General features: G+C 37.6%; 1 protein-coding gene across 1 annotated transcript; it reads right to left on the bottom strand.

Annotated features, from left to right (window-relative positions):
* Positions 1 to 572: 572 nt before the first annotated feature.
* On the bottom strand, positions 573 to 10,360 carry cyp27b1 (cytochrome P450, family 27, subfamily B, polypeptide 1). The gene is made up of 9 exons (XM_030133424.1): positions 10,000 to 10,360; positions 9,251 to 9,441; positions 8,521 to 8,711; positions 7,511 to 7,711; positions 6,274 to 6,437; positions 4,522 to 4,688; positions 4,355 to 4,436; positions 4,030 to 4,227; positions 573 to 1,534 (listed from the first exon to the last, which is right to left on the bottom strand). The coding sequence occupies exons 1-9, from the start codon at positions 10,213 to 10,215 to the stop codon at positions 1,421 to 1,423; spliced, it is 1,524 nt and encodes a 507-aa protein (XP_029989284.1). The 5' UTR covers positions 10,216 to 10,360; the 3' UTR covers positions 573 to 1,420.
* Between the last annotated feature and the right edge of the window lie 3,227 nt (positions 10,361 to 13,587).

Below are 13,587 nucleotides of genomic sequence, written 5' to 3' on the forward strand. Positions count from 1 at the left end.
GAAAACCTGCCTTATCACTAGGATATATTTCTGACATAGATGGATTTTTCTCAGGCTATACCAAATAACGTTGCTTGCATGTTACATGCACAATATAATGAAAGTAAGATGTAATACTAGTTTTTAGTAACAAAAAAAAAAAATGCTGTCATGATCAAGTGTTTATTAAAGCTGAGAGCAGTAATCTGAGAAAGAATTTCAAGACCCAGTGAAGATGATTTAGGGCATAAATATTAATCTGAAGGAAAATAGTATATCTGCAGTGTTTCACAATTTAAACTAAGAATGTGTAAACAGCTGCTGTGAATATTTCAAGTCCAAAATAAATTTCATGTTAAAGAGAAACGTGACTTCCCACTTGCAGTCGGCGCTGAAGGCAGATGTCACCAAGTGATTCAGTCTAAATTATTGACCCACAGGAGCACAATCCTCATGATCGTGTCACACAAGAACTTCGGTCTTCAGTGTTCCCAGAAATCAGTGTTTTTGTGTCTGTTCACTGGAATCAAATTAACCTCTGTGAAATCCTAATTGGATCTGATGAAACTGGTAAAGAAAAATGGAAAGCAGGCTGACTCCAAAACCTTTAATGACATTTTAGTAACATTTTAATGACAGTAACAATTTCAAAATATCTTAAGTTATAATAAATACAGAATTTAGATACCAAAGTTTAGATATTTTACAAAATGATGTCAACAGTCATACAACATTTGATGCAGAAAAATCCATTGTGCTGCACTATTACAAATGTGTGTGTTCTACTCAGATGTACTCAGATACAGATTTACTGTATCTGAGTCTGAAGAGTCGAATACATTTTAGATGTAAAATCCATGTATTTGTGCATAAAAATATGTTCACCAGCTGCCATTTTTTTTTTAGATTTGACCATCACAGGAATTATTCACTAACTTTCATTTACTATTAGCACCTTTTGAAAGTCACTGTTTTTCATTTAACATCACATCTACACTATATCAGTTTACACATCAGTTTACCTACTAGGAAACATACAGAAATGTTGAAAGGAAATATTTGCATAAGCAGAACATACAGGAAATGGTTGGTACATTTTACGAACACGGGTCATAATCGCCTTTTGGAGAGCTTGATCTGATTCTGGGAAAATCCTCTTTAAATACTGACATGTTGCATCAAGACATCTGACATGGTTTGAGGACACGTGAAAGCTGAAGGTCTAAATAAAACTGTCATATGTGATGGACGACATCACTTGCTTCCTTTTGGCCTCAGTGCAAATAAATGCTACAATTAAATGCTACAAACATAGTATTGAAATCTGGAGTTTACTGTTCCCAATGCCTCATTGATGATCTATTACTCTACATCCACCTTTCAGTGCTCTCTGACACAGAGAGACTCATGTTCATTCAACTGAAGAGCTCAGCAGAACAGGTCATCGTTCAATAAACTGGAGGTTAATGACATTTTCAGGAACCAGAAGCGTTCGTGTCATGGGCTTCACAGAAACTCCTTCTGGGTCCGGTTTCACATCAAACTCTATGAGGATCTGAAGAGACCAGAAAAACAGAAAATAGATACACAACATGGTGAATACAGGATATATATCTGAAGATAAATGTATTTTTTTTATTCTAACAACATGATGGTTTTAACTACTTCATGAGAGAGCATTATGGGTTCTTAAGAATACTATATTCAATAGTAATAATACAGGGGCTACAATTCAATTTATTGTGATAAATTGCAATACTGTTAACAAGGATATAAATTAGGTTGATTGAGTAAATTGTGAATATTCAATCTGATCTATAGGAAAGCTGTTATAGTGAAAAGAACACCACATTATAAAACCTGAGAAAAAAGTTTGGGAATAAAAGAGCTGAAGATGACTTGAAGGTTTCAAGGCAACTTTAAATGAGAAAGAAGCAAAGTCATACACAACAACTGTGCTGGAGACAATAAGAATACTTGAACACCAATTATTCTCACATATTTTAGATCCAAAATACCTATTTTTGGTGACAAATGAGACCAATTAAAAAAGAGATCCTGGGATATGAAATTAGTCACATTAAGTTCCTTTGTCTTAATGTCAAGGAACAGAATATATTGACCAAAAAAGACTGGTATTTGTGTAAAATATTATTCTGTGCCTATAAGACTGTTACAGAGAATTGTTTTAACCCTGAATATCCAAGTCATAAACAATGGATGGTTATAGTTAAAGGGAAATTTGTGATGGAAAACATGACTTTAGTCTTATTTACATGAGACTAATGTAACCTGAGGACCATCTGTGGTGAAAATTAATCTGGCACATCTCTCTTTCATAATGGGTATTCGCCCTGGGTAGGTGTGTTTTTTGCTCAAATTTAATGACATTATCTTCAGTTCTGACATCATGGCTCACCACTTACAGATAACTGTTTTAAGATTTAAAAAAAGTTCCTTTCTGTATGCTTTCATATGGAGGCCCTTTGGTGACATGAGAAAAAAAATAATAATGCATGGCCGTGAGATAAGTAATGTGTTGGCCATGAGTTACTTAGGCCTGATACTAAAACCCCACACCTTACCACAAGTGTTTGAAGTATATCATGGTAGTTCAAAATGAAATTGAGGTGTTCCATGTTGGTAAGAGCATCAAATCGGCATGCTACGCTATATAGCAGTCTCGTAGATGAATTGTCTTGTGGTCACGCACTAGTAGTAACTCATGGCCACGAGATAGTAATGCATGTCCACGAGTTACTTATCTCGTGGCCACGCATTATTATTTTTTTACTCACATGTCCCCAAAGGAGCTCTGTACATTCATGTCATTCACCTAATCATCTTTGTCGCTTTTCTTAAGCATATATGTTCGTACGTTCAGTGAACATAAAAGCTGTATCGCAACATGAGCACCGTGAATTCCCACCCAAAACACGTTTACAAACCTTCATAGTCCAGAAAACCAGAAAAGAGGCTGAATAAATGCTCAGCACTAATATTATCACAGGACCTCTGTGTTCACTGAAATAGGGCAGATAATTATGTGGTGAATTTTTACATTACAAATGAAAGAAATGGCAGATTTGCACAAGATTACGATCACAGATGACCTTTGCAACTGTTACAAATTATCAGAAGGTCACAGACAAGAACTAGTTCCATGCAAATAAGGAAGTGGCGTGGAAGGAAGTGGGGGATCTACATTGAGAAAAGATGCTACCTACTTGAGATCTCATGTAATTTACCATAAATAAAATATGTGGTGTGATACTGATTTGAGGTTTTGAAAGGTAATGTCTAAGTAAAAAGTTTTTTTTTTTTTTTTTTTAAATCAACAAAATCTGATCCACATTTTCACAAATTTTTGCCTTTACACCATTTAATTTTTTTAATTTTTTTAAAAATTTTTTTGAGTTGTCCATTTGAGTTGTGACAACAGTTGTCCATTAGTTGTCCATTAGACTTGAAAAGCTTAGATTTTCTCTCAATGGCTCCTTAAAGTCATTTGAAGAAACTTGGAGACCTCTCTTAAAAATTATGTTGAAACCTTGAATTCTCTGCCTGATTGTGACGACTGAGCACCCCCCCCCCCGCCCTTTTTTTTTTTTGTTACATTTTATTTTATTTTATTTACTTATTTTTCTTAATTAGGTAATTGTGGTATGTATTCTTTACTGCTTACATGTCAATATTGGATTGACATCAAGAATTGTCTTCTTTCGGGTAGGGTGGGATTGTGGGAGCACTGTCATACTGTTGCATGTGAAAGTGCTTCCAATAAAGAAAATCAATCAATCAATCAATAAATAAATAATAAAAATGTACAGTGCTTTTGAGAATTGAGGCAGTATCATAAACATAGCACAGTGATAATGAAGTGTATCCATATTCTCTTACACACCTAAAAATGAATTAATTAATGCAAGTAATTCCAGTATGTATCATCTTGTCATTATTTTGACCTGATTTATACAATATTTGGGCTCTGGTGTTTTAAGAGCTCCTCAGAAATCAGTGTAAAATGAGTCTATCGTGCAGGAAACTCACCCTGGCAAGAGCAAGGTAGAGTTCCAGCTCTGCAATCCGCCGACCGATGCAGCTGCGTTTTCCCACCCCGAAGGGTACGGAGGCATATGGGTGATAAGTCTGGTCCTTGTTCAACCATCGATGAGGCTGGAATTCATCTGGGTTTGGAAACAGGGCCGGATCCCGTGATGTTGCAAAGTGGCACAAGGTAATCAAAGTCTGGATGGAGAGATTTAACAGCCATGTATCATTGTACTGAAAAACATTTACGTGTACGTTAAGGCATTTTCAGTGTGTTTACATTTTTACAACATGAGGCAGATTTTAATTCACACTAAAGACTCACATTCTTAGGGATGAGGTAGCCCCCGACCTGGATATCTCTTTCAGTAATCACTCGAGCATTAGCAGGAATAACAGGATACAACCTGAAATAAAAATAAAAAGCTCAGTAAAGTAAGACTGATTCACTCACAGACTCATGGAAGAGAACTGAATCTTCTCTGATCGTACCTGAGCACCTCTTTGACTGTGGCTTTCAGCAGAGGCATACAGGCCACGTCGGCTGCTTCTGGTATGTTTCGACCCCCCAGCACTGTCAACACCTCATCCCGGAGTGAGGCCTGCACCTCAGGGTGGCGGGACAGTTCATACAAAGACCAGGACAAAGTACTGGAGATCTGAAAGAAAATGAAAGAGGACTGAAGTGGTGACACTACAGTATGTGTGACCAGGGCTGGGCTATATGGACAGAAACAGTCACACTGAGGCATATTGTCAGTAAAGGTCAATATTCAATATATACTCACTGGCCATTATATTAGGTACATCTGATCAAGTCCCTCACTAGCACAAATATCTGACAAGCCAACCAGATGGCAGCAACTTAGTGCATTTAGGCATATAGACATCATAAAGACTGGAGAATGGAGAAGAAAGGGGATTTTAGTTACTGTCAATATGGGCTGTTCTGAGTATTTTAGAAACTGCTGATCTGGTGGGATTTTCATACTCAACCATCTTTTCAACCACTCAGATAATTAGTGGTTGCAAGTACGACATGCAGGAGAGCATCTCTTAACACAATACACCTCCCACTACAGCAGTATTCAAATTCGCCGACCACTATATTAGGGACACCTGGTACTAGTAAGGTGTTCCTAATAAAGTGGCCGGTGAGTGTATATCCTAATATTTTTTCTGAAATGGGTAAAAGTTTCTGATTTAACTGAACAAAATAGATATTACAAAACACTTGAATACATAAAAGTACAGGCTGAAGTACCTGATGTATAATGATGCATAAACAAGTTACAGATCACATGTATCTGTAACAGCGAATTCAAGTTTTACTTATTTGTTTATCTGTCCTTTGCTGTTACCTCCACCAGGAGGTATTGTGATCACTTTGCTGTGTGTGTTTGCGTGTTTGTTTGTCTGTTAGCAAGATAACTCAAAAAGTTATGGACGGATTTTCATGAAATTTTCAGGAAATGTTGATGCTGGCACAAGGAAGAAATGATTAAATGTTGGTGGTGATCCGGGGGGGGCAGATCTGTCTTGGTGGAGGTCTACGTTCTCCGAATGCTTTTCTTGTTTATAGTTATATTCTATGTTTATTGCTATATTCTATTTTTTTTTTTTATGTTCCTTGCTTCACTGTGTGCCTTACAGTTACACAATTTCAGTCTTCTGTACGTGCACTTATGGCAAAACAGACAATAAAGCTGACTTTGACTTTGATAATGCAAAAAAAAGATTTTAATGGCAGATCTAACTGTTCTGAAAATAAATTTGAAATTATATGAGGTGTCTTAATTGGTGTCTTAGGTGTCTTAATTCAAGTTTTATTTATTTGTTTCCTCAGTCTTTTGTTGTTTATAGTTATATTCTGTTTATAGCTATATTCTGTTTTTTTCTTTTTTACTTATGTTCCTTGCTGCACTGTGGGCCTTACAGTTACATAATTTCAGTCTTCTGTTTGTGCACATATGACAAAACAGACAATAAAACTGACTTTGAGTTTGATAATGCAAAGAAAAGATTTTAATGGCAGATCTAACTGTTCTAAAAATAAATTTGAAGTTATAAGAGAACTATAGCCATAAGACAAAGAGAGCAAAAAATACCAAACAAGTCTCAGCCACTTACAAAATCCCATAGAGGACACAGTCCGACACAGATAAATCTGATGTATCACCTCTCATATGTGTGACCGCTAGCAGGTTCAAGACAAGAACAAGTAGACAAAGGGTCTGTTCTTACTGTGTCGACTCCAGCCAGAAGCAGCTCCGTCACGTTGCTGTAGACAGTCTTCATGGGTAACCCCGTCTGGGACAGGAAGTAGGTAAGATAACGACCCTCTACCTTTTCTCCACGGGCAATCTTCTCTGCTTCAGCTGCCACGCGCTGGTCAATGTGACCTTTAGCTACAGACACAAGAAATAATGTCATCTCAATCAGCGCAGATATTTAGATCCCAAATAAAAAACACTAGTTTAATATTGTTTAGGTTGTGTTCATTTGATTATAGCCCTGAGACTGACTTAGACTAGATTAGACCTGACGCTGGTCTTGTAGTGTGTTTGGGTTAAGGACTTTAATCTCCTGCATCCCCGCCCAGTTTGGATCAGTGATCATGTTTTATTTTGGAGACTCAGATCTGGATATGTCTGGGTATGTGTTAGTGAGACAACAACCCAGCAATGAACAGAAACAAAAAGACCTGAAGTAAAACATTTACAGGTGTAGAAAAACATCTTTTAAAGGTGGGAAATAAATACTGTTAAACTTTGTTAAGTAAATGAGATGTGATTCCTATTATCATAATCTTAGTTTTCCATTTTAGAACTGATTTTAAGATTTTACTGAACACCTTTAAAGTTCATCTGAACTGAATTGTGGACCCCCTGTGAGCCAAATTGTGACCTCAGATCCAGGTTCCAATGACCTGCCTAAGGAGATATAACGTTCAGATTCAGTAACCACTGTTTAATCACTTCTTAAAATGCATTTCCATGGATTTACCTCTATATGAGTTTAGTACTGTAATCCCAATTCCTTTTTTTTCATTTTGTTTTAGTATTTCTTCTTCCTTTTTTTAAAAACTTTATTTTACCTCTGTTTTACTGCTTTTACCATCAACTGCTTTATTAATTTTTAGGTCCATTCCCCTTTTTTACACTTATTTCTGTAAAGTCTTACCACTTTCATTATTTTATCATGTTATGTTGTATCTTTTCTACCTTTTCACACACTTTTATTGGGATCTGGTATTGATCTTTCTGATTTTTTTCTTTTCTTTTCTTTTTAATTATTGTCTAAGTTAATTATTTCTACATTTGCTGTATTATTTACCCTTTTCCCAGTTGTTATCTATGCTTTGTTAATTATTGTTTGGTTATTTAGTGACACTGTTGCACTTATGAGTTTTAACCGTCCTGTTTGTTGTTCTTATTTTAATAAAAGTGCATAAATTTAGGGTACTATTGAAATAACATACCAAAATCAAACATGTAATCCCAGCACTGACAAAAGACATTCCAGGGTTTAGGGAAGAGCTGGTGCAGCCATCTTGGCATGGCCATCGTAAGAAGTGTCATCACAAACATGGTGTTAACCGACTGAATGAAACGCTCTGTCTCTTCTGGAACGACCGAATCCAGGCATCCAATTCTGGACTCAAATAGCACCGAGGAAATGCCTGTCAGAAAATGATAATAATAATAATAATTAATAAGTAATAAGTAATAATAATTTTAATAACAAAAAGGTAAATGAGAGGATGAAAACAACATATCGCTACTGATGTAGTGACAACTCAAAACGCTCAAGGAAATAAAACCTTTATTAAAACACTGAAGTTGTCAAGAGTTTCACTGAATAAACAGACAAAACAATACTTAGAGATAAAATTATAGCCAGGAGGGCATATTTTAGCAAAGTAAACACTCAAAATAGATTATAGTGATGATTACATGGCTGAACCCTTCAGTGATGTTTATTTATAACACAAATGAAAAAGCATTAGTTCTCCTTAAACCAGATTAAAATCTAGTCATGGGTTCAGTCAAGTATCACAGTTCAGGTCTTGACTCAGCCTTCATTCAATAATAAAAGAGTTTTGTTGACAGTAGAGTAAATGTTTAAGGACTTCGCATGTGACCACAAAGTCACTGGACTGAATCTGTGTTTAGTCTGGGACAATTTGGTGGAGGAGGATGAAGAAATTAAGCTGCAGGAATAACCGCCTTTGATGCAGAGAACAGCTAAACACTGGTGGGGGATTTCATCTGGATGCAAAAGAAACTATAGGGTATAGTATTTTCTTTCAAAGTGAGATTAATGTTGCTTGTTGTTCTGTCTGGAGAGATTAATGCGCTGCAGGATTTGACAGATGTGTATGTTTAAAATGTGTTATCATAATACTCCCTCCTTTATGCAGCTGGCCATAATAACCAATGTTTACAATACGGCACACCCAGTAGTAAGGCTCGCTATTGCTTCTCTTACCTTCGAGGCCAAAGCGATAGAACTCGCTGGCAATATCAGTGACGAGGCCCTGAGGATGTCTGCGAAAGTGAAGTTTGGCGATGAGATCAGTGACCACGCTGTTGAGGGTTTTATCGTAAGCTTCGACTGCTTTTGGACGCAGCATGTGTTTCCCAAGGAGACTTCTCACTGTCTGCCACTCTTCCCCCTCACTACACACACCATAAAAAAGAACAAATAAAGATATGCATCTGTGAAAACTGCAGAATTATACATATATGGTTTCAATTACATGACATCATGGTTTCTTTTAAGATTCAGGACCAGAGGGGTTTGACGGATAGAGGGGACTTATATTGTGCAGACTCTAAAGCCTCTTGAGGCAGATTTGTGATATTGAGCTAAAACAGGAACAATTACTCAATTAAATGATTAGTCATCTACTATTAAAGTAATTGCTGAATATTTTCTTAATGAATTAGCTGTTTCTGCTGCATTTTCAAAGAAAAAAATCTAAAATATCTGTATACAGCAGTTTCTTTACCCCCTCAGGTCAATAAAGTGAGAATCATTTTCTTCTGGACCAAACAAAGACATTAATCTTCTTGGGATTAAGGAAGGACTGATCGATGTTTTATATATATTTATAGACCAAACAACTCTCAGACTGATTGAAAAAATAATCAATAATATAAATAAAGAATTTGCACTTTTATATAACTCAAATTGATGAACTGGAGGTTAGACTCACGATGTCAGCAGTCCACAGTGGTGTCCTCTGACCTTTCTGTAGTCCTTCCAGGAGGAAAGGTCAGAGCGCATGGGATACTGGCCCTCCTGCCTCAGTACCTGCTCGATGAGGACTGGATCAGCCACATGGACTGTCAGGATGGGGCCAAAGCTGGCCTTCCACATGGGGCCATAACGCTGCACTCCTTCCACCTGGGACACAAGGCAGAGATTTGACTTTGGAAGAAAAAAAAAAAAAAACCCTGAAGGCTATGAAATGATTAGCATCATATTTGATTCTTTTCGGCTCCCAACCCAGTGCCGAACTAAAAATGCTTGCACATTTTTTCTAATCCTATAATGATTTAATAATTCTCACATGTTTGAGCCTTAACTGGCTCTGTGTCAATTAGAAGCCAAAACATCACTATTTGGCAGGTGTGCTGACAGATGATGGTTAAATAATTTACAAGGATGTTAATGGACCTGTTGTACAGCAGCCAGGGTGTTAGAAGATGTATTTAGAACCCTTAAGGTGACGTTTTAGATAAACTTCTGCTTTTAAAACTTTAAGCAAATGTAGGCATTGTGTAAAGGTAGTGGAAGTACAAAAAGTTTGGAGTAGTTTTAAACCAACTGTTTTCTTTTTAGTAGAAAAAGAGATGTGTCCTTGCAGAAATATATCCTTTAAACTCTAAAGCATTGTCAGTATTGGTGCATTTTAACAGGAGGCACAGTGTTTGCCTGAGTCCAACTTCTTCATCCTCTTACCTGTAACTCATGCAGTCGTGACAGACCCCTTTTGCCAAACAAATCCCAGGCGAAGCTGGCCACCGACGGTCCGGGCATGTCGTCCAGGGTCCTCAGCGCCTTGGTCCCCTTGGCGGACGTGCGCTCAGCCCACCTCTCCATCCACTTGAGCAGGGGAAAGGCGCTCCGGCCGGATACTCTGAAAGCCTGCTGCACCATCCTCCTGACTGCGATCATGGAGCGGTGGCCAGACGCGGATGCCTTGGATGTCGGGGCTCATTTTCTTTTCCCCGACCGGAGGCTCTATTTATAACGCGCGACCTGCTCCTCGAACCCGCGGAGATAAAGCTGTAAATTTTCTTATTCTGGGCCAATCATGGGTGTAACGCAACCCAAGCCCGGCCCTGCTTGGATGAGACTGTGAAGGCGTGAGCTGACAAGAAGGTACGTCCAATCAGAGAGAAGGATGCGGACCATCCCAGACACGGCACACGTGGAGATCCTGACGAAACAATACACGACTCCTGTCTGTGAGGCTTATCTCCTCTTCTCTGAAGCACTTTGCACTCAGATAGTTCAGTATGCTGACATATTTAGAATGATCACGCTCCTGGTCAGATGGAGTCTCATGTGCCCGTACATAATATAGATCATATTGATCATATTGAAAACTAGCAAACCAGATCTGCTGCATGGATGGAGTTTTAGGCCTTAAATAACAAAAAGAAACTTAAGATTCAATGACTTAAAGGTGATGTAAATCTAGATGAGGTCATGATTATGCAGCACTAACAGCCCATTTGGAGTGTAAGTAAAAGTAATAGATGTTAAGTATTGGAAAATAGGCTGGGGACTTTTTCCAGATCTACTGGTGCTTTAACCCAACTATGACAAATTCTTTGCTGACTTGGTGGGTCTCCTGAAAAGGAAAAAAAAATGACCTGATTTCATTTGAACTGGAAGTTGTCCAAAGCACCATGTGTGTGGACTGTGAAGTAACAACCCTGGGGCTGTACTTAGATTCTGCTTTGACATTTGCTCTCACATTTTGTATGCTCTAAGCAGAAATCACCCAATTTCACAGAAATACAAAGGACTGACTGGCAGTGTTGGCTATAAAATAATGAAGCCTGATGAAAGACATCTGCATCCATTATGGGTCCATTATTGTATATACAGTACGGGACTCAAACATTCCTATCGGCTTTTATAGTTTTTCATGTTTGTGTTAAATCCCACCATATACCAGACCATGAGCATTTAAAATTATAAGTTATAGTTGTATGTCAGCCAAATGCTACACATATAAATGTGTGCACCCTAAAGGAGAAAGACATATGTATATGTGGGCGCCTGAAATCCTAGAAATGACTTATTGTCTGTAATTTATTTAGGAAGATTTATAAGATTTAGGTCTGGTACTCTGTGACATGTTGTCATGATGAGACAGCTTTTTAGCTCATCAAGAATGCCGTAACGTAAGATGTGTCCTTTACTTTATTGAAAATATTCCACTACAAGCAAAGGTTTTGCAGTCATTGAATCTAAAGACATGAGAAGCTATACTTACTGCATCAGTTAGAGTTAAATAATCTGTTACAACTGAAACATTATTAACCACTGCAGTACTTACCAATGGAAGGATCTGAACTATTTACTTTGTCAAATGCAGGTAGTTCCTTTTTTTATCTGGGCTGTTTATTTAACTCTAACTGCAGCACATAGCCTCTCATGTCTTTAATGTCAAAAAGATTGGACAATGCCAGGATTGATCAGGATCATCATATGTATGACAGAATGGTTCAGGGAGAATGAGACATCATTTCCACTCATGAATCAGCCACCATGAAGTCCAAACTCTAATTTGGGACATGATGAAGACTTGATGCAGTGATCCAATTCTCCATTATCAATAATCACAGATTAATGCAACTATGGATGGAAAAATATTATGAACCTTGTTGTGACATTATGTAGCAAAAAAAGATGTCACAGTGAAAGTCTGCTGTAATCAAAACCAAAGGTGGTGCAGTGAAATATTGCATGTGGGACTTTTTTTGGCTGAGCAGTGTATAATTATGCAATAGGATAATTATCATTTGACAGTATCAACTGACCAGCTCTGTGGAGGATCTTTAGATATTATGGAATCTTTGAAAAGCTGATCTCCATCATAAAGCTATGATATCCTCCTGAGACCCAGCAATGCATTTTTGTCCTCTGTAGGGGACAAAGGTTTCACAGCTTTACTTAAAAAAAAAAAAAAAAAAAAAAAGTCCACTGCAAAGGACATTCTATGAATAAATAAATCAATAATGTGTCTGAGAAAATTGTTGCACAATGCTGTTTCCAATCAAGGTGATTAATTAATGTAAAAGTGCCAAAACTTTTACTAACTAGGTCTCATAGAATTTAGTGCCAGAGTTACATGTGGATCCAGTGTGATACAAGTATTTGCCATACAGACTGGGGTTAAACACGGCTGCTTACTCTCACCACTCCTCTTCTCCTTCTGTATAGATTAGCTCATGAAAGATTCCATCAGGAATGACAAAGGAGGCATAAGTTGGACTTTCACTGAGACTCTAGAAGATCTAGACTTTGCTGATGATATAACACTCCTATCACATGGATATGAAGACATCCAAAGCAAGACTAATGACATGGAAACAGCAGGTAAAAAGATTGGTCTGAACATCAATATGGACAAAACAAAAGACTTAAAGATTAATGCTAGGTCAAAAGAACTAGTCACCATCAATAACAATACTGTTGAAGAGGTCAAAGAATTCCCTTACCTAGGCAACATAATCACCCAAGATGGAGAATCAGGAAAAGATATACAATCCAAGATTATAAAAGCTAGAGGGGCGTTTGCATTATTAAAAAAGATATCACCAAAATAAGGACCTTCAAGAGCAATGTTCTAGGAGTCCTTCTATATTGTGCAGCATCCTGGAAAGCAATCCAAACACTACGACAAAAGCTAGACGTGTTACAAACTATATGCCTCAGACGAATACTGGGAATCTTCTGGCCAACAGCTATCGCAAAGGACTTTACCAGAAGACTGACTCAGCACCACTATCAGTTAAAATCAAGAGGATGGGATGGCAATGGATTGGACATGTGAATAGGAGGAAACTGGATCTTGAGGGTTCTAATGAGATGGACACCACCTGGAAAGAGGAGAGGAGGCAGACCAAAAGAAACTTGGAGAAGATCAGTTGAATAAGAGATGAAAGAGGAAGGATGGACCTGGGGGGAAAAACAGCTCTGGGCCCAGGACAGACAGCAGTGGTGTTCCCTGGTCCAAGCCCTATGTGACAGCCAGCACCAAGACCATTGAGTAAGTAAATAAAATGAAAAGTATGGAAAGAATTGCAACATTGTTTTTGGATTGGACGTTTTTGGATTAATTTTACTGCTATAGATGTAGTTTTGTGTCACATTAAGTAAGATGATAATATTCAAAGATCCACGACTCTCTGTACAATAACATTCTTGCTTTAAAAACAAGTATAAATACATAAAAAAAGATTGATAAAGTAGTACAAAAAGCAATTTTTAAGAAAAGGGTAACGTGAAAAAATACACAGTGCAAATGTA

The sequence above is a fragment of the Sphaeramia orbicularis genome, chromosome 5 (genome assembly GCF_902148855.1).
Source record: "Sphaeramia orbicularis chromosome 5, fSphaOr1.1, whole genome shotgun sequence".
In the NCBI taxonomy this organism is placed as follows: domain Eukaryota; kingdom Metazoa; phylum Chordata; class Actinopteri; order Kurtiformes; family Apogonidae; genus Sphaeramia; species Sphaeramia orbicularis.